General features: G+C 33.3%; 1 protein-coding gene across 5 annotated transcripts in view; it reads left to right on the top strand.

Annotated features, from left to right (window-relative positions):
• LOC129757841 (hepatic leukemia factor) overlaps positions 1–26,422 on the top strand; it is a 202,620-nt gene continuing 176,198 nt past the window's right edge. For 2 of the 5 annotated variants that reach the window (XM_055755173.1, XM_055755172.1), the window contains exon 1: positions 1–2,016. In XM_055755173.1, the coding sequence (XP_055611148.1) occupies positions 1,284–2,016 (733 nt within the window). In that variant the 5' untranslated portion in view covers positions 1–1,283. The remainder of the gene's footprint in view (positions 2,017–26,422) is intronic. The other 3 variants (XM_055755169.1, XM_055755170.1, XM_055755171.1) reach the window with 3 other exon arrangements.

Genomic DNA, 26,422 nt, shown 5'->3' with positions numbered 1-26,422 from the left:
GCAAAGTTGCCTGGACGGTTCTCGGTCGTTTTGAGGAAGCTTTGGTTGTTTTTTTTGCTCAATCCATCCACACGGTTGCTTGAGAACGCCTTTCCGGGATTCCTCTTTTGAGGGATGAGATTGCGTTAAACCACCCCTCGCCATTAGCTCTTTTGAGGCTGGATTCCATTTGGGACCATTGCGTGTGCAACAGTTTGCTTCCGGTAGCGCTAAAGTTCGGTCGTCACAAGTGGAAGTGTCCTGTCCGGCGAAATTTCCGGACCCCAACTGCCCTTTTGTGCCAGGTGAAAGTGATCAGGAAGAAGTGTTAGGTGTCCAGGGTTCCGAATCGACAGTGAGCCTAACGCAGCGATGCAAGGGAGATTGATCATTTAATTGGCAGAAAACGTGATCCCGGCTGGAAGATACTGAATGCACTCGGCTCTGAGAGAGCTTTTGCGAAAAAATTGTTGATGATGATGATTCGGTTGATTACAGAAAAGCGCTCAGTAACTTCCAACCGATTTTTTCGGTTCGGTTTTCTAGTGAAAACTTAAGTGTTCTGTACCTTGTATGTACAGTAATTCTTCGGAATATTTCCATATTTTCCCCAAGCAGGAAGTTCATCGAAGTGTCAACCCAAAAGGCCTTTTTTGAGGAACCAATCAATAGTGTATGAAAAGGAAACTTAGTTCCCGAACCATAGATCAAAAGAAGCTAGCTTTTCCTAGTTACAGTGAAACGTTCCGGGTGACCTTTTTTGCCACCCGTCTTAGAAAAAAAAAACAAACAAACGCGATTATCGGCTTTACGTTTTTCGCGGGGCGCAAAAGTGTAAGTGCAAGTGTGTGTCTACCGGTGACTAGCTAGCTAGTGCACGCGTCCGAGTTCTAAGTAGTGAGTCGTGTGTCCAAAAGCGTGCTTCCCACTAGTTAGTTCCTACACTAGGGGTAAGTGTTACAGCAAACAAGAAATAACACAAATTGGATGGTAACCGTTTGGCGTTTTTTGCGCGGTTCAGACCAAATCCAGCTCCTTTAAACAACAAATAAGAAGGAAAACCAAAGTGAAACAATCGTGGCACCATCAATTTTTGTGAGTTACTGACAACCTTCCAGAAAGTGTTGTTCCAGTGTGTGGGAGTTCAAAATGACCACTTTTTTGCAAAGGAAACCTCGTTTCGTCCAATCAATACCGGCCTCAACAGACGCTAAACTTGAGCCTGTAAATCGCTGAACTACTTTGCGTTACAACAACAATTGTGCTAGTGTTCCGGCCTAGTTTCCCACCCTTAGGTGTCTAAAATGGGCACTGAAACCGCTTGTAACAACTATTTTAACGAACAGTCCTCCGAAAACGGAGGTTCCGTCATGGTGAACTTTTACCACATGAACGATTCGGAAGAAAACGATCCTCGTGACAATTCAACAAATCAACAAAGAAAAGAAGAAATGGTTCAACAACCCATGACCGGCGGAACGGATCAATCCGAATCCTCTGGAGTTGACCTAAGACAACAACAGCAGCAACAGCAGGACCAATCGAGACACCACTCGGACCTCCCCAGGGGAGGATCCAGCAACAATCTCAACAACCCTTGGTCCATTTCCCAGCAGATCCAATCCCAGTCGAATCCCTCTCGACTGGAGCGGTCCCATTCCCTGGCCAGTAGTTGGACCTTTCCCAACTATCAGAGGCTCTACAATGAGAACCACTATGGCATCGCCATAGCGGCTGCTGTGCAGCAGCAGCAGCAGCAACAGCAACACAGCTCCCAGCAGAACCATAACCTCCAAAACCAGTCGCAGCTACAGCAGCATCAACAACACCATCAACAACAGCAACATCACCAACAGCAGCAGCAGCAACATCACAGTCATCACAACCAACAGCAACATCATCAAATTCAACAGCAGCAGCAGCAACAACAACACGGTAGCAACCTTGCGGCGATGGCTGCCGCCGGGATTGTGCCGACTTCGCAGGCGTCGTCGCATCTGGCGAAGCGGTTCTACTATCATCACCATAATCAGACAGGTCAGTGTTGTGAGATGAAGAAGTTTTACAGGATCAACTTCAATCTTCAGTCGGGCTTTTCAAAGTGTGGGAAAACAGTGTGGGTGACTCGACTTCGCATAACGATGTAATCCTTATCTCAATCGGAAATTTCCGGTACCTTAAGAGGGTAAGATTGGGAATCGAATTATCTTTCTGTGATTGCCCAAAAGTTGGTAAAAAGATAGTAGATACCTATCGTTTGAATTAATTATCACAAAGGGTTCAGATCTATTTATGTTTCGACAAATCGGTCATGTTAGAATTTCTCTCAGTTGAAAAAAAAGAATCAATAAAACGGAGGCTGAGAGGATGCCCGAGACATCCAATTCCATGAGTCTCCGTGTCTCATTTGTGTAGTTTTTAAGAAATACACCGTTTCAGTCGATTTAGTCTCTACGGACTAAATGGACAACATAATATTTACCATTAACACCCAGTACCGAGATGGAAATTGGTCTTATTTTAGACCGGGTGCCCATTTTGGACCACCATGCAATTATTTCCGCAATAATTCAATCATAAATCAAGTTTATCATGAAATTGAACATGTATAGTTAAAGCTCCTTCCTATTATTCTAATCATATTTATCATTGCATTTAAATAAGCTGAAAAGGGATAGACAATTGAAAATAAAGTTTAGATGTTTCATAGTTGGGCCGAATAAAGCCCATTTTAGCTGTGATGATGACAAATATGTTCATAGCTATGATAGAACAAATAAAAATTAGTTTGAGGGCTAGCAGAACCAAAAAACTGGTCTTAATATCAATTTGATCCATGTCGTAAATAGCTCCTACACCCATAGAAGAGGTTGCAAAAACCCAATGCCTATTTAACAAAGCTCTGTGCCGAAAATGCGCTGAAATGTGCACTGTGCCAAAGATGATATGTTTGAAAAGGCACTACTGGCATAAGGACTCGAGTTTCCAAGCAAAATTATTCATGACCACTACATTCAAGCGAAACAAGTTAAACATTTTATTTGATTTTCATTCTATTGGATAATTCATTCCAGAAACAAGAATATAAAAAAAAACCACAGTGCTGTAGGGAAATGAGAATCGAACTCAAATCACCAATTTTATCGTCTTGCCAATTCGACATTTTATCAAGTGTACTTGGTTTCATGCAAGACAAGGGATATTTGTCATAGGCTTTCCGCCACCGATCGATCACAAAAAAAACTCACAACGGTGGCATCCTGGCGTTTGGCCTCCTTCTAAGGAAGTCCTTTGTCTTGTGAAGGAAGCGAGAAAGGAAACGGGAGTGAAGGAAACGGTAGCGTAATTTTCTTATGCCAATGATGCTATGAAATTGATTAAACGCGATTGGCATAGAGGCTGAATTTTGGGTGTACTTAATTCCTTATGGACTTATTTCGGACCACTCACCCAAAACAAAGTATTAACCTTTTAATGCAGAATGCTGTTTTAAATCCAAACAAATTTAAATCCCAATATCTCGGATATGCATGAAATTTTTTGAGTTATGTACTGACAAAAAATTTTTGAGATTAAAAGAATTTAGTCCATGGTATTTTTATCGCGATATTTCAATGTGTTGATACTCACAGTTCTTCGGAAGATTCCATTCCGGATCGCTGCCCACTTCTCCATGTGAAAAACAAAACCACATTGTTTGTTTTGGTTTCGTCTTCCTTTTGTTCGGTCAATTCGCAAATTGAAAACAATAGCCTGATGATCAATGACTCATGTTGATCGATGATGATGACGACAATACAAATGTTGTCATGATACACGATGAACTTAGCTAAGCCAGCATGTGATTCGGAATAACCCAGTAGTAGTATTGTCAGTTTATTCTGAGAAGATATCTTAAAATCCGATAGCGAATAACAACTGATTCTGAGTTTGCGAATCAGTTAGTTTTAAGCGACAAGATGGTAATCGCTATAGTAATAAGTTATTGTTTAAAGACTCACCGAAAGGAATATATAAACGATGACTCAATTTCTACACAAACCTTCATTGATTACTCGTACTTTAATATAATGTATGTATCAGGTTTTGAAGAAAGTACGCAATACAATTGCAAATTTTTTTTTAAGTAGTTTAGGGGAAATTGCTGTTATTTCTGCAAATTTGGAAATCCTATGAATATTTTAATCTCAATTAATAACATACTTTTTTCTGCACCTAATGAAAAATGTTTGGAAAAATGTTCAAAACCGTATCGAAATAAATCAACAATTTCAAAAATTATTTTTCCTCTTTGATGGGCCATAACTCTCTTGAGACTCACAGTAATTCCTTCAAATTTGTTCAGTAGTGTTATTTGAATTACAATGTTATTATTTCACTGACTCAATAGTTTCTGTTCTCATTTAAAAAAACGTCATGCGGGTTAAACTTGCTGTTAGTTTCATGAACGCAAAAAGAAGTAGTTTGACAATATGAATTGAATGGTGCACAATATTTCTTTCCCATATGAGAAATTAAATTTGAAATAATGGTATTTTTGTATTTAATTAACCCTCTGATACCCCACCCCGCCTTTAGATGGGGTTTACTTTAATCTGCATGGATCCAAACCCAATCATTATTTTACTATTTTTGCGCAGAATGTTTCAAAGCATGTTAATCCTGCAATCATTCCTTAAGCCGCTTTTTGATAAACAGTGAGAGAAACCATAAATATGAGAACTCTGGAAAAGCAACTATTTTTTTGAAAATTATTATTTTGGTAGTTTTATAAAAAACTGTTGACATTAAAGTCTAAGAGTAAGACTATGGGCAAAATATACTTAAAATCAATTAAACAATTCATTCGTTTTAATTAAGCCTTTTCACCACCCACGAGGTGGAAAAACCGAAATAGTAAATGTAAATCAAATGATTTGTTTAGAGCAAAATCACTAAGACATTTTGCGAAAAGCCAAGCTTTTCCACCAAATGTACTGCAAGTTTACAACAATGAATCGAACTATTGAAAGCAGGAAGTGAATTCTTTAACCACTTTAACTTTAATAGTCTGGTTGGGGTAATTGGAAAGGGAGTCACACGCTGTTCGTTGTTCGGGATTTATTACTTATTTCACTTACTGCCGCGAATCCAATCGATTTCTTTCTCTTCTGGTCCAGGTTAAGGTAAGGTTGCCAGATTGCCCGGTTTTATCCGGGTTTGCCCGGATATTTGATAAAAAATTTTAGTACAATCCGGCCCGGCCCGGTTGCCCGGATTTAATTGAAAAATGCCCGGATTTTGCCCGGATTTTTTCACTTTATTTCGCAAATAAAAAAAAAATTAAATTGTTTTGTAAATTTGTTTTATTTAGCTACCAAATCAAAAAGTTTTGAGCAGATTTTGCAAAAATAATCATGAAAGGATTTTTCAAAGACCAAAATACGATCTCAAAGGTGATTTTGAATTTTGATGAAAACAAATATTTTTCAATTTTTTTATCTTGACTTTTGATGAGTAATTTCTTGGTTTTGACAAAATTTTCCCGGATTTTGCCCGGATTTTCGGTCTCAATTTAGAAATGAAATGCCCGGATTTTGCCAGGATTTTTATAAAAAATTGCCCGGATTGTCCAGCCCGGAAACGTGCTCGAAAAATTCTGGCAACCTTAGGTTAAGGAGTTTGGTCTCGTCCGATGATTGGCACCCCTAGCTTGCTTTCGTAACGAACAGCTAACTCCCATTTCCAAGGATTTCTCCCGGGTTTTGTCCCGACTTCGGGGCGGCCCTTAGGGGTCGAAGTACGGATCCCTTTTCAGAGTCCCTTTTTCCCAAAATAGGGATAGGGAATCAAAAGGTACTCGCGAACGAGTCTCATCAGCTGGGCAAGATAAGAAAAGGTAGGTGGTCTTCCAAACGGAAGTGGCGTTTAAGCCACCTGCTAAAAACCGGAAGCGTATCGGGCCTCTCGCTATATTTGGCGCCCAACGTGGGAAAACTTTATTTTTTGAGTAAAATATGATCCTAAGTGAGGTTGAATTGATGAAATATAAACCCCGTCTAAAGGTGGGTTGGCAAAAACGACAATCAATCGACAGATATTTACCTAGCATAATTTAATATAAGTTGAAATATCTCAGTTATTTGTGTAACGATTTAAGTTAAAATTATATAAAATTGTAGCTACGAGACATTCCTTATATGTTTCAAAATTAAGGAAATAATTGTTGAAATGTTTAAAAACTACAACCGAAAAAGGAATGAAAATTTAGTTCATTAGCCCCTATAGTTATGCAAATTTAAAAAAATCCTCAACTTTTTTTTAAGTTGTTTGTTATCTCAAACGTAAGCTTCTGGCAATTTTCCAGTGAAAAAGTCTTGATTTTAGAAGGTTAAAAGGTTTTAAGTTGCTTGAAACCAAACCAAATCCACTTAGGTTTGGTAAAAAACATAAAGCGATTAGCGTCGTGGAGCTGATGATGAAGGATGAAAGACTTTTAACTGAAAATAAGTTGTGTTCGAGGTATTGCAAGACTACTTCTCATTTAATACTTGTTGATTAAATCTTTGAAAAAAAGGCAAATGTGTTTTTGCCGTAAAGTGCATTTTCTCAAAAAAAAAAAAAAAAAAAAAACTCAATGGTTTGAATGGTAAAAATAAGGAACATTTAAAAGTTTATTTAGGTTCTTTGTCTTTGATTTTCAAAAATTAACCGTCTTCAGCATACAGGCCCATATATGATTCAAAGTTTTTTTTTCTACATGCTTAAGCATTATTTAAATGATAAAACATTGTATTTGAATATAAAATTGTTCGTAAGAGCTAGACTAATTAAGACTATAACTTTATATTTATCGCAAAAAATGTTTTTTTTAATGTTTCCATCATACTAGGTTGATTAAATTTACAAATTAAATATATTCCAAAAAAAAAATCGCTTTTACGCATACTGCTGAAATAAAATTTCTGAGTCATTTTGCTGTGTGGTCTTATGATAAAAATATATGCGGTAAATTCTTTGGATTTTAATTTCTAGCGAGATTTGGAGAGAGTTTTGAAAAATGTTAGGAGTTAAATTTATGAAAACTGTTTTTATACAGTTTAAATTAAAAGATAGATAGTGTTTCGACTCGTATCGTAGAGCTGAAAATGTAGAACATGTAAGACAATTTGTTGAAATACAAAAAAAAAATACTAAAATGAACATTTAAAAAATATGATTTGAAGTTTTTATTTGCAGAGTTGCTAATGGAAATTTTATTTTTAATTTTTAATTTTTTGGTAGTTTTTGAAAATGGAAATGTTTAGAAAAGAAATAATTCTAATATTTTCCAGAGGAAATTGTAAAAGTTTTTTAACCAGACCTGGAAGAGGTGAAAGTATTTTTATCACATTTTGATTTCGTTTGATACACTACTAAAACAACACTTTGGAATTTCTAAAACCTTTTCAAATCGAACGTTTTATGGAAAGATCACGGAAACAGCCAAACATTTTGAGCAGTAGACCGCGGCAAGCTTTGCATGGATATTTCTAATTTTTAAATTGTAACCTCCCATAACTTTCAGTTGTTTTTATTGCCAAAATTAGCACAAACATTAGGTAAGCGATTCATTCTGTCCTGAATAAGCAACAAATTTTCAATTTTGTATAAGGAAATTAGCAGAGTTATACTGAAAAGTTAAAATTTTGAATTTTAAACATTCCTCGGTTCTTGTCGTACATTTCATGTGGACAAGTCACAAACCAAACTTATATTTCAGGAAAGATATGTATATAAAAAAAAATAAAAACCTCAGCAAACATTTTTCATAAAAAAAAATCCAAATCTAACAAGCAAAGTCTGCCTTTTTTAAATTTTTAATGAATTTAGTTTTTTTTTAAATTTTGAGATAGATACCTATAACTTTTCTCATGAAATACTAAACTTCTTATCACACAAGCAATAAATGAAGCTTCAGAATAGGTTAAAAAATATATTCAAAGACAAACTTCATTTTAAGCTTATTTGAATTTTCTGAATGACTAAACATGGAAAAAACTTCTTCCAAATAAATTTTTAAACACAATTGAATCGAACAAATCATCTCAAATTTAACTCTGTTATTTATTGGCCCTAAAGGCATAAATAAACATATGTAATATATATTTTTTTCCAAAAAATTCATGATACTTACGGCATATGTTCTTTCTTCCTTTGATATCTCAAGTTTCTCTTAAACTTTCCATCGTCCTAGCTTGAAAATGTTCTATATCACAGCATAAAGTCACTTTTTACAGCAGTCATGTGAGCAGTCCGAAGAATGTTCATAATTTTTACCATCCATTTTCAGATACATTCCGGTTTATTTCCTCAGAAGAGTTCTAACTAGAAATTTTTGAAAACACGGTTACATCGCAGGTTTCAGTGGTGGAATAGAGTTAATAATTTATTCTCTACTCTTAAAAGGCTTTATTTTTTTGCCAGAAATAAAATAAAACTTAAAATAAGTCCTTGCATAGCTACACTCTATTTAAACTAGCTATTGCTAGTTCCTCCAACGATCTTCAATACGCGAATTGCCCAACCGTGCGTTTCAACAGAAATTATTTAGCATACACTACGGTACAATGTTGAAATGATGATGATATTTATTTAAGACCTTTTAACCTCAGAGGTCATTCGGGTCTGAATGTTGGAATATAATTAGTAATTTTCTTTATTGAATTTTTTTTCAATTTTTCGTTAGATCGCTCTGTAAGCCAGTTTAAACCAGCAAATACAATACCAGTTACCCATTTAAAATACCTCAACGATTCATATTTTTCGTTTTCTAGTCTAGACACAAACCGTCCCACATCCGACGGCAGCGCCAAGTTGTCAAATCTTGCGCACGATCGATTTCAGCTGGAGCGTTACAGCTCAAATAATATTGTCCGACTCACGATCATTTCACGTGGTAAAGAAACGAAGAAAGTATTTTTTTTCCTCTGCTCAGTCCCGATCACCGTGAGAACTGAGAACTATCGATGATAGTATGTTTGATTGATGATTATTACAATAATAGTTAATCAACTATTCGCACGTTTTATTACTGATATTGAAATTTTAAAATAAATATTCACATTGGTCAAAACTTCATAAGTCTAACTAAGAAGTTGAATTTTTTTTATTAAATTTTCTTTTCCATTTTTTTACATTTTTTATTATGAACTATATGAGGCCAAAGCCAAAGGAAGTGCAAAAATGATCGGTTTTGAGATATAACGTCAAACAATTTTTGCATATTTTGTGAATTTTCAAGATGCTAAATTTTTTAAGTACTCTTACGATAGAAAAAAAAAACAATTTTTTTTTAAATTTATGGAAAATGGCCGCACAACAACTTTAAAGCGTGTTTTCTCGAAATTTAATTTTAAATACCCCTTTGGTTCCCAGAGCCTGTTATTGTACGAATTTTTTTGTTTAAACGATAGAAAATATGGTCCAAACTTGTTGTTTCAACGATATACAAAGCGATAATATATGATTTTCATCAATTATCAGTTCATGAATTTTTTCGTTATCAATTCTGTCAGTATGCTTAATACCTAGGGAATGATATTTTTGCATTTGTTTGTAAAATCAATTATCCAATAGCTTCTATAAATATTTTTTCAAACGTTGACGAAATCAAACATTACGTTTTTTTTATGTTTAAACATCTGAAAGTGTATGTGAATAGATTCAACAGTAGAAACATTGTCAGTTTTTTGCTTTTTTTTGTAATTTTAAGTAATTTTTATTGTTGTGAAACAGGAAACTGAATTTTTCCTGTTTTAACATGATTAACCTCACTGAATTTTTTCTTTTCGATATCAATTTGAAATGAAAGTTTAACAAAAATTAGAGGCAAATTATGCCCGGTCACTTCACTTCATGGACCTTAGGCGACACGCCTTAGCCCTAGAAAGCATGAACAAGTTCATCGGAACGTCAAACACAATTTTCCCTCTCGCAAACGGCGAAAGCGCACGCAGGTTCAGGATTTCTTACCCCAGGGAGTGACTTCGCCGCTGGAAGCTCCCTTCAAAACTCTCCCCCTCAAATTCTTTTTTTCTATTCCTCCTGGCGCGATCAAATCTTAATTTGATTAATGAAAAATCACTCGACACAGCCATGAAGTGGTATCTAATCGAAGGCTTCCGGCAAGGTTCGACTGAGCAACGAATGAAGGAACTTGACTAGTTTTCGTGGATTTGATCCAAGCAGGAATCCTAACTATTCCCGAGAGAAATTGGACTAAGTCGCGTGCCAACTTAGGTTGTAGCTAGCTAGGTTGTTTTTCAATTGCCTATTATCAACCAATTGAATTCGTCTGGGAGGCGAATCAATCCAATTCAAGTACCTATTTACCTACGAGAAGCAGGAATATTCTCCAGATATGGTCAATTAGTTGTAGAGTGATTTTTCCTACTTTGAGTTGACACGGAAAGCTTCTGGACGGCTTTCAATTAAACTGCTGAGATCTCAACGATTGTTAAGGAAGTGAGATTAGGGTATGGTTCTTTTTTAGAGTTTCATTACTTCATAGGATGCTCAAATATAAAGCATTAAGACCCTCCCATTTGCACTAAGCCGTTTTCAGCCTTAAGTCATAATTTATCATAGATTATCTCATTCGGAATACAAATTTACATCCCAATCTGAATGAAGCACAAATGAAATCTTCACAAATACCAAAGATCGAATCGAAATCCAACTTCCCATAGCTCATAAACCGGATGCAAAGATGCAGTTCCACTATCATGGAGTCACCGCCCAAAGATACTCAAAATGCATAAAATATGCATACACTTTGCTCAACACCCTCTCTGGAGTTCCATATGGCACGGAACAAACCGAAGCTCCCGGATAGGTCTCGGAAGATCTGTGTGAGACGAGACGAGGAGCCACCTAGAGGAAGCAAACTAGACTCTAATCCCGGAGCAGCGAAGCAAACTAAGAAAGACAACCCTTCGACACCTCTTAGTGAGTAAGTTGTGGTGCTTAGAGTATACTTCTGAAAAGATATTAGATATCCCATCATCCCACGCTTTATTCCCTAGGAATCCGCAAACGGGTTGAAAAAAACCTGTTTCTCTAAACATTTGTTGGGAACTAGTCGATAGCGTCTTGGAATGGTGGGATGGTATAGCTGTTTTTATCTATTTGTATCTGACACCCCTTCCCTTTGCCCATTTTGAGGAAGCAAAGGGGCGAGTTGAGTCGTGTTTCCCTAAGTCATCCCGCGGGAACGCCGAAGGTGTCGATTGAGATTTAACTTAACAGGTATTAAGTCTACATTATCTGATGGCGAAGGGAGCGATGTCGATTAAGCGATTCTAAGATTTGTTGTCGGTGTATTGCGCATTTTGGAAAGCGAAACGAAAGACATGAAAACACATTTTTAAAATATAGGGGAGGTGAGGGCACCTTAAGGAGGACGCTTGTTGACCATAGAAAACAGCTGTAATATGTGAGATACATAATTGTTTCGTGTTCAGCGTATTTCCTAACTGGCTGAAACTTGAAAAGTTTAATAAAAACTTTTAAAAATGCATTTTAAATTTTTTAGCAAAAAACTGAAAATCAGTCATTGTGTAGGGTCACATTAAGAATCTTTCTCTGGGGCAGTATAAGCACCATTAATCGGGACACGATGAGTGTTTTCTGCCGTAGAATTTAGCAGCGAATTCAACACGATTTGGTCAACTGAATTATAGAGCTTCAGCTTGACTTGTTTCATTTGACGATGTAGCCTATTGGTAAGGTGTCGGAAAGGTAATCAGAAGACTCGAGTTCGATTCCTGATCTAGGCGATTTTTTTTTTTCATTTACCATTCATGATCGTTGCATTTTGTACTAAATGGTGTGTCTCAGGTACATCAAACAAAGCAATAACAAAATAATGCATGTCTGTTTGTAGAATACAAACAATTTGCGCGCACACACACTTATACATTTTGTTTCTAGTGCTTTGTTTGGCAGATGATGCTTCTAGCCGTGTAATGCAAAGATCAAAATAATGAATCATAAATGGTCAATAAAAAAAAAATTGCCTCGACCAGGAATCAAACTCGAGTCTTCTGATTATCTCTCGGACACCTTACCAATAGGCTAGATCTTCAGATGTAAACTTTTAGTCAAGCAGTAGCTCTATTACTCAGTTGACATCATCGAGTTGTGTTCGCTGCTAGATTCTACGGCAGAAAATGCTCATCGTTCCCAGATCAATGGTGCTCTGTTCGCCCCGAGTCAACAAGTTGAGTTAAAAACGCGGTTTTAAATCGATTATAGTGAAAAATAAAAACATAATGATGATGAAAATTGAGGATCAATATGAACATCATGTTGCAGTGTGTGTATTATAGATCAATACGATTTAACGATCATGAGAGCTTATTTTCTGGGGCTCAAAAATTATACAATTTTCGTCATTTGAGAACCTAGATGATTTTTTTTAATATCTCTGTATAGAAGATAAGAAGATTTCTTTTTTCCTGTAAAATTAATACAATAAGATCAACAAAACTGTTCCTCGTGAAAATTTATTTGAGAAAATACGTTTTTGTCTTTAAAAAAAAGGGGGCGCCCAGTTCGCCCCGTTATGCCCTTATCTCCCCTAGTTGTTTCAAAAAACATGAAAATTTAGCATATTTGTGTGAATTTTCTTATTTGATTTTTAAGGAGAAATGCGTTTTGTTTGTTCTCAAGTGTAGTGAAAATTTTCGTTAATGAGATGATTGGCCTTATAGGTGAAAATTATGTTCGTTTTTTGGAAAGTCTTTATTTGAAATTGTTCATAACTTTAGGCTTGAAGGAGCCCAACTTTTGTTTGATTACAATTGTCTTTTTATATTTAAATAGTTCACTTTTTGGAGAAAAAAGAAAAAAATTATGAAAATGAAAAAGAGAAGTACCGATGAAGACCATATATATTCCCTCTATCATATATCTATCACAGCCAACACATCCCTCACTAAAAGTTATGTTCTTTTAGTATGAATATTCCAAGGTTATAAAAATTATAGGCAAAAAGAAAGAAAGAATGCCGATACGGCTGATAACTGCCATAAGGCCTATAAATTCATTAACAAACAATACTAACGGATATTCAACAATTCTTAAACCAAAAATTCCATGTTGATGTTTTTTTTTTAACAAAATATTAATCTGAAAAATTTTCCACAGTCATAGAAATTAAACGTGCTCTAAGAATTTTTTTTAAATGAAATTTGAGCGAATTTAAAACTGAAATTTCGTCACCAAATTTTTTAAAAACTCATTGTGAGCCATTCTGATAACGTAAATTTAAGTTAAACCTTTACAAATACAGACCCTATTCAATTTTGGAACGGTTTGATTTTAGAACATGTGCCAAAATCGAACGGATTTTTAAAACAACATTACCTAATATTTTTCGCACTACTGGACATTAGACCGCTGCAAGCTTTGTATGAAAATTTCAAATTCTTTAATTTTTACACCTCCCATAACTTTTTTTGGTTCTTTTTGCTGCCAGAAATAGCAATAAAATTTTTGGAAGCGATCCATTCAGTCCTGAATCAGCGCAACGAGTGTTAATTTTGTATGGAAATTCGTATGGGAAAACAATATTTTTCATTCAAATATCGCCAGAGATGTACTAAGAGTTCCTAAAAAATTAACTTTGGATGAAAAATATTCCTTGATTCTTGCAGTACTATTCATGTGAACAAAGAAAAAACCTAACTTATACCCCAGAAAAGTTATTCGGTGTAGTAAAAAATATTTTTTAAAATATATTTTTTTAATTTTTGCGTTCTTTCTGTTTTTTTGCAAGCTGTGTAACCGTAGGATGGAAATAAAAAATCTCAAAAAACTGCTTTGCATTGCCAGAAAATTTATTGATTTACATAATCTTTGCAAAAACATTTCATGCTATCATTAACAGCTCTAGCAAGCATAATCCGCAATTTTTAAATACTTTGGATTCAATGGATACAATGGATTCAGATTTTTTATTTTGAAATGGTTATAACTTTTTTCATGGAATTTTTAGCTGCTTATCATGTTAGCAAAAAATTAAGCTTAAAAATAGTAAAAACCAAAAATCAAAGACCGACTTCATTGCAAGCTGATTTGAATTTTCTGGATGATTTAATGTGCAAAAATTTCTTCTTCCATACAAATTTCCATACAAAATTGAATAGCGTTGCTCTGACTCAGGAACCAACCAAATGATCTCAAATTTTACACTGATGCTTGGTGACCCAAAAGGCATCGAAAAAACATATGGGAGCAAAAAGTCATTTTTTGCAGCGGTCTACTGGACATGCTTGTTCCTCTTAAAATAAGGTCACATACAATTTATGATTTCTCCATGAGGAAAAAAGAACGTACAAAATTGGTAAAAATATGATTTGTATGGTGTTCATAATATTTTTATGGATATTTTTCTATTGCGACCGTGAGATTAAATTCGAATACTTCACAAAAATTCACACTCATCATATCCTTCAGAGCTGTTAACTATCCCTTTGCATAGGAACCTTTTAATAAGTTATTGTTAACCCTTGATTGCATGACTTTTTTTAAAATGATGATAGCAGATATCTATTCAGTAAAAAAATAAAGTTTTAACTCGAATATAAAAACTCAACAGGTTTGAAGTTAATATTTTGAGTATTAAACAAGTTAAGAACAATCAAAGTTGAAAAATATTTTTTGAAATTCCTAATTCATTTCAATAAGATTTCGCATTTTTCTTCTAAACCTCGTCAATTGGATGCAGAAAAGTGTTTGTGATTGATTGAGATTAAAAAAATTTGTTAGAATTTTCAAATAAAGAAATAATAACGATTTTCCTAAAACAACTTTTTTCAAAAAAAAAAATAAATAAATAAATAAATAAATAAATAAGATTTTTCCAATTTTTCCCCAAACTTCGTTCAATATCTCATAGATGCATAAAAATATCGTGATAAAAAAAACCATTAGCTAATTTTTTGTAATCTCTAAAGTTTTTTCTGTGAATACATCACTCAAAAATATCCACTCGTTTTCGAGATATTTGGATTTTGATTAGTGTTGTTTTAAAACAACACTATGCATTAAAGGGTTAACATTTGAATTTCAATTTTTAATCATTTTTAACGAATCAGGAACGTTGTGCAGCGATTTAAAATAAGGTTGCCAAAATCTTTTCAGCACGTTTCCGGGCCGGACAAATCCGGGCAATACTATATATAAACCTGGCTAAATCATGGCATTTAATTTCAAAATTGACGATCAAAAATTTGGGGGAAAATTTTGTCAAATGTAATAAAATAACAGATTAAACGGAGTTTTATAGTTATTTAAATCAGTTTCGAGGATCAAAACTATTTTCAAATAGGTCAACATTATTTCCGAAATATTTTTACCTTTTATGTATGGTTGTAGAGGATAGTGGCGTATCATGGGCAACTTTTTTATTTGCTTAATAACTTCTTTATAATGAAACTGACTGATTGTTTTAAAGAGAGGATTTTTTTTTTGGATTTTTAAAATAGTTGGGAATTATGGGCCACCAAATCCAAATTGACTAAATAAAATGCAAAATTTATGAGTTGACTCAAAACTGTAATTTCATGATTCATTCAGTTATTTTGAAGCAATTTTAGATAAAAAAAAAATAAAAAAGAGAATTGAGATGATCAAATAGTTTCAAAAACCTGACAGAAGTTCTCCCGCACGTTTTCGGGTTCCGTTTAATTTTAATCTTGGCAAAATCCGGGCACTCAATTTCCTAATTTCCAAACCAAAATCCGGACAATATCCGGGCAAAAATCGTTTATGATTATTTAAATTAATTTTGCTTGAAAAATTTCTATTTTGGGCAAAAAAAAAGATCAAATTTGAAAAAATGCAATTTGAATTTTTCGTTTGATTTTGAATAAATACGGTCAAATTCAGCACCTTCAACAATATTTGGAAAATCGGGCCGAGTTGAACTTTTGAAGTTCTTTTTTATCAAATATTGCGGTATAATATTATCAAATATAAGTCCGGTTAAAACCGGGTTATCTGGCAAGTCAAATTTTGCATATTTGATTGGATCTTACAACATTTTTTTTAGAAAGCTTTCAATTTCTAAGAAAAACTTATACTTTGTTGAAAAAGATGAATTTATCGAAAATTCAATCACATTCAAAAAAAATCCACATTAAATCCAATTTTCAAAATTAAAAACAATACATTTAAATTTAGCGCTTTAAATAGAATTCATAAAAACTGTATCTTAGTTAAAAAATTTAGTTTTGAATTTGGCACTTGGAAAAACTGCTTTATAATGTTGAAAAATACACTTTAAACAATTTCTTTAAGAAAAGATACATGTGTTTTACCATCAAATACTTTTAATTAAATATCTATTCCTGATGATGCTTTTATTCGAAATAAAAACCAGGGATTTTCATAGAACAAAACTTACAACATAAATATAAACTGTACTTAGTTTTTGTCATTTTCAGCGGAATTGTTCCAACGAACCGACTATGGTTAGAATGTGAAATATGAATCGAACTAACAATCAGAAATATAAGCTTACGATCTCTTCCAATTTGAAGCACTTACCCAAATAATCATCTTGATAATTATATTTTATTTTTATTTTGTTTCGGAATAACAAAACGTCTTCAAAAAGTAACAAAAAAAACAGTTTTCCACCATAAGAAAATAAAATTTGAGAGTACAGCAATGCTATTTTTCGCGTCAAACGAACTATTAAAATGTTTTCAGTGAAACCAAAATTCGGCCAAAATTGTCAAAATTGTCAAAATTGTCAAAATTGTCAAAATTGTCAAAATTGTCAAAATTGTCAAAATTGTCAAAATTGTCAAAATTGTCAAAATTGTCAAAATTGTCAAAATTGTCAAAATTGTCAAAATTGTCAAAATTGTCAAAATTGTCAAAATTGTCAAAATTGTCAAAATTGTCAAAATTGTCAAAATTGTCAAAATTGTCAGAATTGTCAAAATTGTCCAAATTGTCAAAATTGTCAAAATTGTCAAAATTGTCAAAATTGTCATAATTGTCAAAATTGTCAAAATTGTCAAAATTGCCAAAATTGTTAAAATTGTCAAAATTGTCAAAATTGTCAAAATTGTCAAAATTGTCAAAATTGTCAATGTTGGCATTCTCTTAAGTTAAGCTTGATACTCTCTGACTAAAAAAATATTGTTTGATATTTGCAGCCTTTCCACGATTAATAATTTGAAACGCAATATTTGAAATTATCACAAGCTTTAGTAATCGAATTTCAATATTTGCATTTGAAGACACAATCCGTGTTGAGCTTACACGAGCACGAAACAACTTTTATTCAACCGGGAATTACTGTAAACTACCAATGAACAATATTTACCCAAAGTACGATGTATCGGATAAATCAGATGGGATTCTTTGAGTGGAACCTCAAAAGTAATTGATTCAAATCTTATCTTGTATTTTTTTTCTCTCTCTTCCAGGTAACTATATTTCACAGCTTGGATATTTGTGTCATTGACTAACACGCCTAGTGTTTGTTGTGAATTGACAATAATTAAGAAAAAAACCAAACAAGCCAAAACATCCCCATTCTTAATTGCCCGCGAGGCGATCGATCAATTATGACACATAATTCACCCATTCATATAACCCACATCATCAACATTGTCTAATCTTACGAGAAATTTAATAGTTCACATTTTCCACTGCATGCGGCCTTGTTCTTCACGAAATCGAAGGTAAGTGGCGGGCGACACCCAAATGGGGATCAAGGGTAAATAATACTCAAATTTTGCTGGGGGTTTTGAATACTTTTTACTCACTTTAGAAGAAAAACTTAGGAAATGCAGTTTGGAGTTTGTGCATACTGAAAATTTAGATCGAAAATTTTTTAACGGTTTTTTTTTTCTTTTTCGAAGAACAGAAAGTAAACAAATTAATAATTACCGGTCACATGCAGGGCAATGTGTTTGCAGAAAACCACCTCCTCAAACGCGAATTCGAACCAGGGGATTTACTGTTCGCTTTTAAATGTCAATCGCGCGAACACAAAATCAATACAATTAAAAGAAAACAGAAAGGTGGGTTTTTTGTAGTCTTGTGAACATTACATCGTTTTGTGTGAAGTTGTCATCGAAATTTTAGAAAAGCTGATATAAAAATTTTATGATATATCTCCAACTACCTTGATAAACAACACCAGCTGACTGCACAGGTCAAAGGGTATTTCCTTTGACATTGAGCTTTCGGTTTTGGCTCTTTTCCGGGAACGATAAGAAGCTTTTCTATGCAAGGAAAAATCCAACCCACATGCCACCAATCCAATTAGAGCTTCCAGAACTCGCTGGAATGTTCGATGGCTTTCCCTTGTTTGGTTTGGAACTGGAACATTCTTAAGAGTGTTTTGAAAAAAGGCAGAAAAAAGCGTTTGAAAATTTTTTTTTTTAATTTTTAATTCTTCAAACTTTAGAAACCCAATTCAATTTTTCTTTCAGTATTTTTCTTTTCAAGAAAGGTGATGATTTCAATTTATTTTTATGATTTTATGTTCTTCCTTAGACATTTGCAACACCCTTTAAACACTTCTCGTTTTGAATTGTTTCACTTTTCGGTGAATATCTCCATTCTTGTTAAACTTCATTAACCTGCCACCGAAAAAAAACACGACTCTGCATTAATTAAGATAAACATGTTTCGTCAAACGTGAAAGCACAAGTGAAATAATAAGACAAACTGAATAAAAAAAATATTAAAACTTCACATAAATCTCAGACAAGTTTCTCCTCGCTCGCTCACTCGCTCGCTCCTGGCCAATCCACCTTGCTCAATGATTTCCAAATCTTAAACGGAGACAAATGAAGAGAAAAAAACACGAATTCACCTGTCCACGCACAGCAGCTTTTCCAGTTTTCAACACCACTACCTCAAGGGGTCCAAAGTTTTCGGGAGAGATCCACGTGTCCCCCCACCCAAAAAGCGAGGGGCCTCTGAAAACTTTTTTTCTTAAGTTGCCAAAGTTGAATTTTAATCGGCCACCACCGGCTTGGCGCAATGATTAAAAGCATTCCGCCAAAAAAGGGCTACAAATTGTGTGTAAGAGATGATTTTATAGCTATCATCTCGGGCCCTAGGTTGTTTGGCTAGACAAATGTTGAAGGTTTTTTTCTTACCTTTCTCTATTTCTCTAAACACCCAAGTGGCGGCTTAAGGTATGCGGCAGCCATTTTTGGGGGTCTTTAGGCAGTTGCCGCCAAAGGCTTTTCTTTTTTTTACGCACAAATTCATCAGATAGTGAAACATTGCCCTAAACCGTCATTTGGTCGAGCAATTCGGTTCCGAATTTTGAACGGTTTCCCTAGATCAGTGGTTTTCAAAGTGGTCCCTACCGCCCCCTTGTGGGCGTTGAGAGCTTCTAGGTGGGCGGTGACCTCAAGTTTGAAATTTGGGGGGCGTTTGAAGGGTTCAGGGGGGCGGTGGTGTCATTTTTAAATATACATTTTCACAAATTACGGAACAACTTAGGATTAAAATGACAACTAGTACGATCAATGCCCAACAATTAAACTGCTTTGAAGAACTCTGAAAACCAAATTATAGCCAGGTTGAGGACAAATACCTGTAAACTCACAGAGTTGTTAGGCAAGTGTTTGTCTCTGTAAGATACAATCACAGGTAGATAATTTTTTAATTGTGAAGGATTTCGTATACGATCTGTGTATTGATCTGGTTTTGTAAATTTATTTTGGGCTAAAAAAACGCATAAATTTTGGATGGAAATGTGTTCTGGGTCATATGAATTTGATAAATTCTAAAGTTTTTACAATGTCTAAAAATATTTAAAATGCATTCTCTTGAAAAATTGACAACAAAAACTTTCGAACAGAATCTATGATAAAAGGAGTCGCAGATATGGTCATAGATTTTTGGAATAAAAGACGAGAATGCTAATAACTCAAAGGATCTTTTATTTTGAGTTCTGATTAGCTGATCTTTAATTCAATCGATAAAGAAATGAAAAACAGCAGTTTTTCATGATCAAACATCAAAGGTTCTCGATTTATACTATATTTTCGGAATTAAGTTTTTGGAACCAGACCCGTGAAAAAAAAATATTAAAAATACTTATTTTGCGATTTTACCGAATTATCAGTAAATATTTTGGGGAAAATAAAAGGCAAATTTAATTAGTAAAGTATTCTGTTAACCAAAATTTTGCTAGGTGATTTGTTATTTGATTTTTTCTTTGTTTTCCAGTTTAAGTTTGTCCTGAAAAAATTAAAAAAAAAATTTCAGTCTTGGTGGTCAATTTTATTTTATGTTTTGTCTTGCTACAACTGATGGTTATGCGTTGTCTTTTCGGTCTTCTAAAGTCAATTATATCAGTTTTTAAATGTGCTACATTTAACGAAACAAATTACACTACAGTCAAATTTCAAAAGCTTATGGTTTTGCAACGATGCCAATTAGCTTTCTTTCTAAAGATTTTTCAAAAATTCGCTCAGGGGGGCGTTGAGCTCAAAAATTAAGCGAAAGGGGGCGGTGGAGGAAAAAAGTTTGAAAACCACTGCCCTAGATGATGAAAGTGAAATTGGATTTTTGAGTTGAGAGCTTTGATTGAACGGAATCATCAAAAGCCGTATTTTTTTTAATTTCAAAATCTTTTTTTTTTATAGAATATTTGACAAAAATTCTCCAAAACTGAATAAAAAACAAAATTTAGTGGCTTTTTTTTCAATTTTGATAAACCTTTTTCTGAATTCTGAATTGAACTTTTTCCTGAATTCAGGAATTTTGAATACCGAAATTCAGTAAATTCAAAAAAAATATGATTTTTCACCACTAAACGCACATTTTAATCCATGTAAAAGAAAATTTGTGCGTTTTTGAATTCCGGCAGTGATTTTCTTTCCCAAAAACCTATCAAAATGTGAATGATCATGACAGAGATGGTTCCGACAACTATCAGTAGCAAGGTTGTGGTAGAAGCTCGATAAACGCACGAAAGTGATGGTGCGTTTCTTTGTCTCGCAAAACCGTGAACTTGATTTTTGGTGGTTGGACCCCCGAAAAAAAACTTCAAAAGTGTGTGCGTTTGCCTTTCAACCGACTGCGGCTAGTACGCATCGATGAATCATAATACGAAACAAGAGGAGAAAAAAAAACCACACAGATTTCAATTCACGCACTTTCTTTTCCGCGATCTCCTCGCGCGTAGCTGAAGCGTAAGGTTTTTATGTGCGTCCACGCAGACTCTTCGGGCGTGCGTTTTTTCGCCGTTGAATGTCCAGTTGTCTGTTGCTGCCTTTTGACCAGTAATTTTAAAATTTAACTCTCACTTTTTCGGGGTTTGAGATTCGGTTGGTTGGACTGACACTTAACTGACCAGCTCAAATGATCATCGATTTCAAAATCTTCCGTTTTTGGAGAATAAAATTGTTGTAAATACTTAAATAGAAAATTACTCAAAAATTTTCAATGTAGAATTCCGAAATTGTAACATTTTCTAAAGTTGCAATTATTTTCAATTTTTTCCCATTATTGATAAAAAAATGCCATTGCCTGATTTGCAAATTTCACATCGATGATCGAAAATCGAAAATCGATAATATACAAACCCATCCTGTTAATTTAACTTCTTCGTCTCAAGTTCTTTACAATAATTTTTTTTAATCTTTCTTTAAATGTTTTTACGGATTTTATTTTCATTTCATGTAAAGCTTGGTAATTTTTTTTATCTGCAACCCGTTTTTTTTTAAAGTATCCGCTAATTAAATTATTTAATGGAAAATGTGTTTAAAAATCTTTATGTTGAATCTTATATATCTATTATTTAAGATAGTGCACCTTTCTTGACAATTTTTGAAAAAAACTGAGCAATTTAAAAATAGTTAAACAAAATTTAAAATTTTCTGCTTTTTGATATAAACTATTTATTTGGGCTATATTAATTTATTTTATTAAAATCTCTGCTATAATAAAAATTATTCTTTATTCTTCTTTATCTGATTTGCGTGATAACAGTTTGAAATAAGTTCGATTCAAAATAAGAAATATGTCGTAGATGCCACTAATAAATATTACCACCATCAATTGACAAAAAAATCAATTCAAGAAAAAAAAAAAGAAGAGAGTTAACAATAAATTAATCAAAAATATTAATCTTGCACAGCCAGCGGCTTCGGCGTAGTGGTTAGAGTTCAAGTCATCTACGCCAAAGTTCATGAGATCGAATCCCGGTCATGGCATACATAGTACACTTTCTGTGGTTTGGTGGTTTTAGCATTTGTGAGATGCTAGCCATCATTACTTCGAAAGATGTGCGCTTAGAAAGAGACGAACCAGCCCAAGGCTGAAAGTCTCTATAATAAGAAAAAAAAAAGAAAAAAAAAATTAATCTTGCACACTTCAATCGATCAACAAATACCTTTCTATTTTTCAAAAATTATGAAAAACCTTAAAATACTCATATAAACCTATTCACTCAACCTAAGAATTTATTTAAAAGAATCCCTAGTTTATTTAAGTTGTGATGAACAAATTTTATCAAGATTTTTTTTGTAAAGACATTTGAATTTTGATTCTAAAATTTCTTACTTAGCATGTTTTTATATTAAAAAATAAACTCTAGGTCTGATTTATACATTTAGAATCTAAGCTTGGAATTTTCAATTTCGAGTCAAAAAATACCAAGCTAAATATTCTTCTCTTAACTCAAAATATCAAATTTCTAGTCAAATTTTGATAAACGACCAAAATGATTCAAGAATGACTATCTTGACTAAGAATTACAGCCAAAACTTTAAAATTTTATCCCAGGTCCACGATTTTACTTAGACAGTTTTCCAGAAATTTTCTCACTTGTTGATAGAAATTTAGTTCCAAATATCGAATTTCAATAAGATTAGACAAAGCTTGCCAGATTGCCCAGATTTAGCCCGAGTTCTTTCAATTTATTTGCAGAACCAAACAAACATTTGAACTGAGTCATTAGAATAAGGTATTTTGCGTCTTAATTTTTTGAGTAAATTTTATCGGAACTGACATGTACGATTTTTTGGAAGCTTATAATATGATTTCAAATTGGCTGAAGTTTTTCGATAAAATATAACCATTTGCAAGTGTTTTTCTTCATAATTTTTTAAAAATTAAATCGATATTGGCGGATGTTGAGGAAAATAGTTGGGTTTGCATGGTTGAAATCATTCTTGATTTTGTGGTTCAAATTTTGTTTATAAATATTAAATTTCGATGTCTGTGATTAGACTTCGGATGCTGTATTCAGTTTATTGTTCTTGAATTTCAGTTTGGATCATGAATGAGTTAAATTCCTGATTCGAATCTTGGTTTTGCATTTCAAACTTGAACTAGATGCATTTTCCATACTTGAAACACACCATTTGAGAATTGGAAAAGAAAATATTTAAAATAACAAACCATTTTTAAAATTTGGAAATGAAGTTTTTACTTTTAATTTTTCGTTACTTAAGTAAACTTCATAATTGTGAACCTTAGTTCAAAAGTAGGAAACAGTTTCATCATTTGCAATTATCATTTAGATTTAAAAGTTGAATTTCGGAAAAATAACGGTACTAAGAATTCATTATGAAAGCCAATCATTTAGAATTGAAATAAGAAATTTCTGGTTCAGGGCTCTGATACGAATTTCGCTCTACGGTCCACAATTGAATGAAATTATTATCTGAAAATAAAATTCAAAAAAGGTTTTTAAATTCGCTCTTCAGATTTTGAGATTCAGCTCGAAGTTCAGTTTTATAATAGAGATTCAAATATCAATGTGAGAATTTCATTGAGGATTTAAATTGCAGAAAATTGCAGTTTCATAATTTTGATTAAAAATTTAAAAAAATTATGCAGAGTCAGTTTGGAAGCACAAACCTGCAGAAATGCAAAATATAAAATAAAATAAGGATTCTTTTTCAAGATTTCGATCTTCAGAAATTTAGATTTTATTTTTTTTAAAGTATTACAAGATTCCTATAATGAATATATATATTATGAATGTTGCTTTAAAAACTTGATCTCAAGTAAAAATTCAGCTGGAAGTATATTTTGTTGATTGATTGATTATGTTAATCAAAATTTATATTGCAATCCTTCAAAAACAAAAAAAAAATCTTTAATTTGAATCTAGTTCACAAGAGTACAGAATAAATCTGATTTGCACCGCAAATCTAATTTCTTACCATTATTTCTAAAAATTCGATTATTTTTCACAAATGCTTATCTTTAACAAGAATGATCTTCTTACTTGCAAACTTAAATCAAAACTTTAAGTTTTATTTAAAAATGAGACCTTTAAAATCCCTTATTTATTTTTTAAAACTTCTTAAAACATCGACAATTTCTAAAACTTATTTTTGAAATTGAGGATTTGAACAAATACCTAACTATTAATGTTAAATTACTGAAACCTGAAAAATTATATAGAACTCAACTTTTTTCTTTATATTTTCCTCGATTAACCAAAAATTTGTTGTTGTCACCAAACATCTCCTCCCCCCCTCCTCCCGAGCCAGTTCTTCCTACGGCCCTGGTGAAGTTTATATTAAGGTTAAAATACATCAGCTAGTTTTTTGGTTTTTATTAAAAGTCAAGCTAACTATTTAAGAGAACTAAGAGAAAGTTTAAAAATTTAAAGAAAGGCTTGTATGGTTTAACAATGTCACACGAAAACAATGTTTCGATAAAAATTACTAAAAAAAGTCTAATTAAGATTGGATCTAGAAAATTGAAGATAAAAGAGCGGAAGTTTTGAGAAATGTTGAGAAAATATAAAAGTTTTACAAACTTATCTTTTATTGCAAAAATATTTATTGGCGAAGTGGCTTTGAAACCCATTCATCTAGGTTCAATTAAATTTCCAATTATGATTTTTCGTAAAAGAACAAAATAAAGTTCATTCTGAGTTAATTATTCTTTGGTATGATTTCTTAAATATCAATTTATAAATTTGAACTTTTGTAGGATGAAATTAAATTTCATCTGAAATATTTCTGCTTTATTTTCTCATAACAAAACAAAAACAAATATCAAATTTTTCTTTTGAATCTCAACCATATACACTGAGGTTTTTTTTACGCGGGGTTTCTTCCCGCGTAAAAAAAATCCGCGTCAAAAAACCGCGTTAATTCGAAAATCCGCGTAAAAAAAACCGCGTTAATTCGAAAATCCGCGTAAAAAAACCGCGTTAATTCGAAAATCCGCGTAAAAAAACCGCGTTAATTCGAAAATCCGCGTAAAAAAATCCGCGTTTATTCGAAAATTCGCGCAAAAAACCCTGTAATTCGAAAATCTTCGTAAAAAATCCATTTTAATTAAAAAATTCGTTACGTTACTAAAAAAACGCGTAAGAACTATGATTATTTAAAAATTTGCGTACAATGATAGTTTATTTTTGAAATAAAAAACAAAATCAATTAAATTAAAAGAGTAAGTAGTAGAATAAAGTGAGGCTTATTTGACAATGGGAAATCCTATCGTCTCATGTCTGAGGTCTCATGTCTCAGGTCTCAGGTCTCAGGTCTCATGTCTCATGTCTCATGTCCCATGCCTCAGGTCTCATGTCTCATGTCTCATGTCTCAGGTCTCAGGTCTCATGACTCATGTCTGAGGTCTCATGTCTCAGGTCTCATGTCTCATGTCTCAGGTCTCATGTCTCATGTCTCGTGTCTCAGATCTCGAGTCTCATATTTCAGGTCTCAAGTCTCAGGTCTCATGTCCCAGGTCTCAAGTCTCAGGTCTCAGATCTCATGTATCACGTTCTTAGTCTCAGAGCTAAGATTTTCCTAGCTACAAAAGAGTGTTTCATACTCCCGGCACATAAAAACTTTATAAGTAAAATGCCTTAATAAAACCTTTTGTAAATAAAAAAAAAAGAGTGTTTTCCTTTGAAAAGACTTAGAATATTTTCTCTCAAAAACCGCGTTAATTCAAAAATCCGCGTAAAAAAAAACCGCGTTTATTCGAAAATCCGCGTAAAAAAAGCCGCGTAAAAAAATACCGTGTAAAAAAAACCGCGTAAAAAAAAACCTCAAATATTTGTTTGTATGGTGATTTCGGAGTAAAACAATTGTTACAGCTGTTTTCTTGAACTTTTATCTGTTTTGTCCATAATTTTCGCGAAAAATATACACTTTTTGTTGAGAAGACCGATCTTTAAAAGATCAAGTTTCACAGGAATCCTTTTTATGTAGATATGTATTTATTGAAAATAATTTAAAATATTTTCTAATGACAATATTTAAAAAATTAATATCAATGTTTGAAAACAAATAAACAACGCTTTTTTCAATTTAAGACATTTAGAAGTTCCTTCAAAATTCGTCCGAAACCGGAGTCAGACATGTTCAAAACCGAGCCAACTTTTTTGCTTCAAGTATCTTGTAGATACCCCTCTTGGGGTCACATTTCGTTGCAGCCTTCTTTCCCCGTTTTT

The sequence above is a fragment of the Uranotaenia lowii genome, chromosome 3 (assembly GCF_029784155.1).
Source record: "Uranotaenia lowii strain MFRU-FL chromosome 3, ASM2978415v1, whole genome shotgun sequence".
In the NCBI taxonomy this organism is placed as follows: domain Eukaryota; kingdom Metazoa; phylum Arthropoda; class Insecta; order Diptera; family Culicidae; genus Uranotaenia; species Uranotaenia lowii.
Note: the sequence above shows the minus strand (reverse complement) of the source record. Positions and strands in the feature narration are given on the sequence as shown.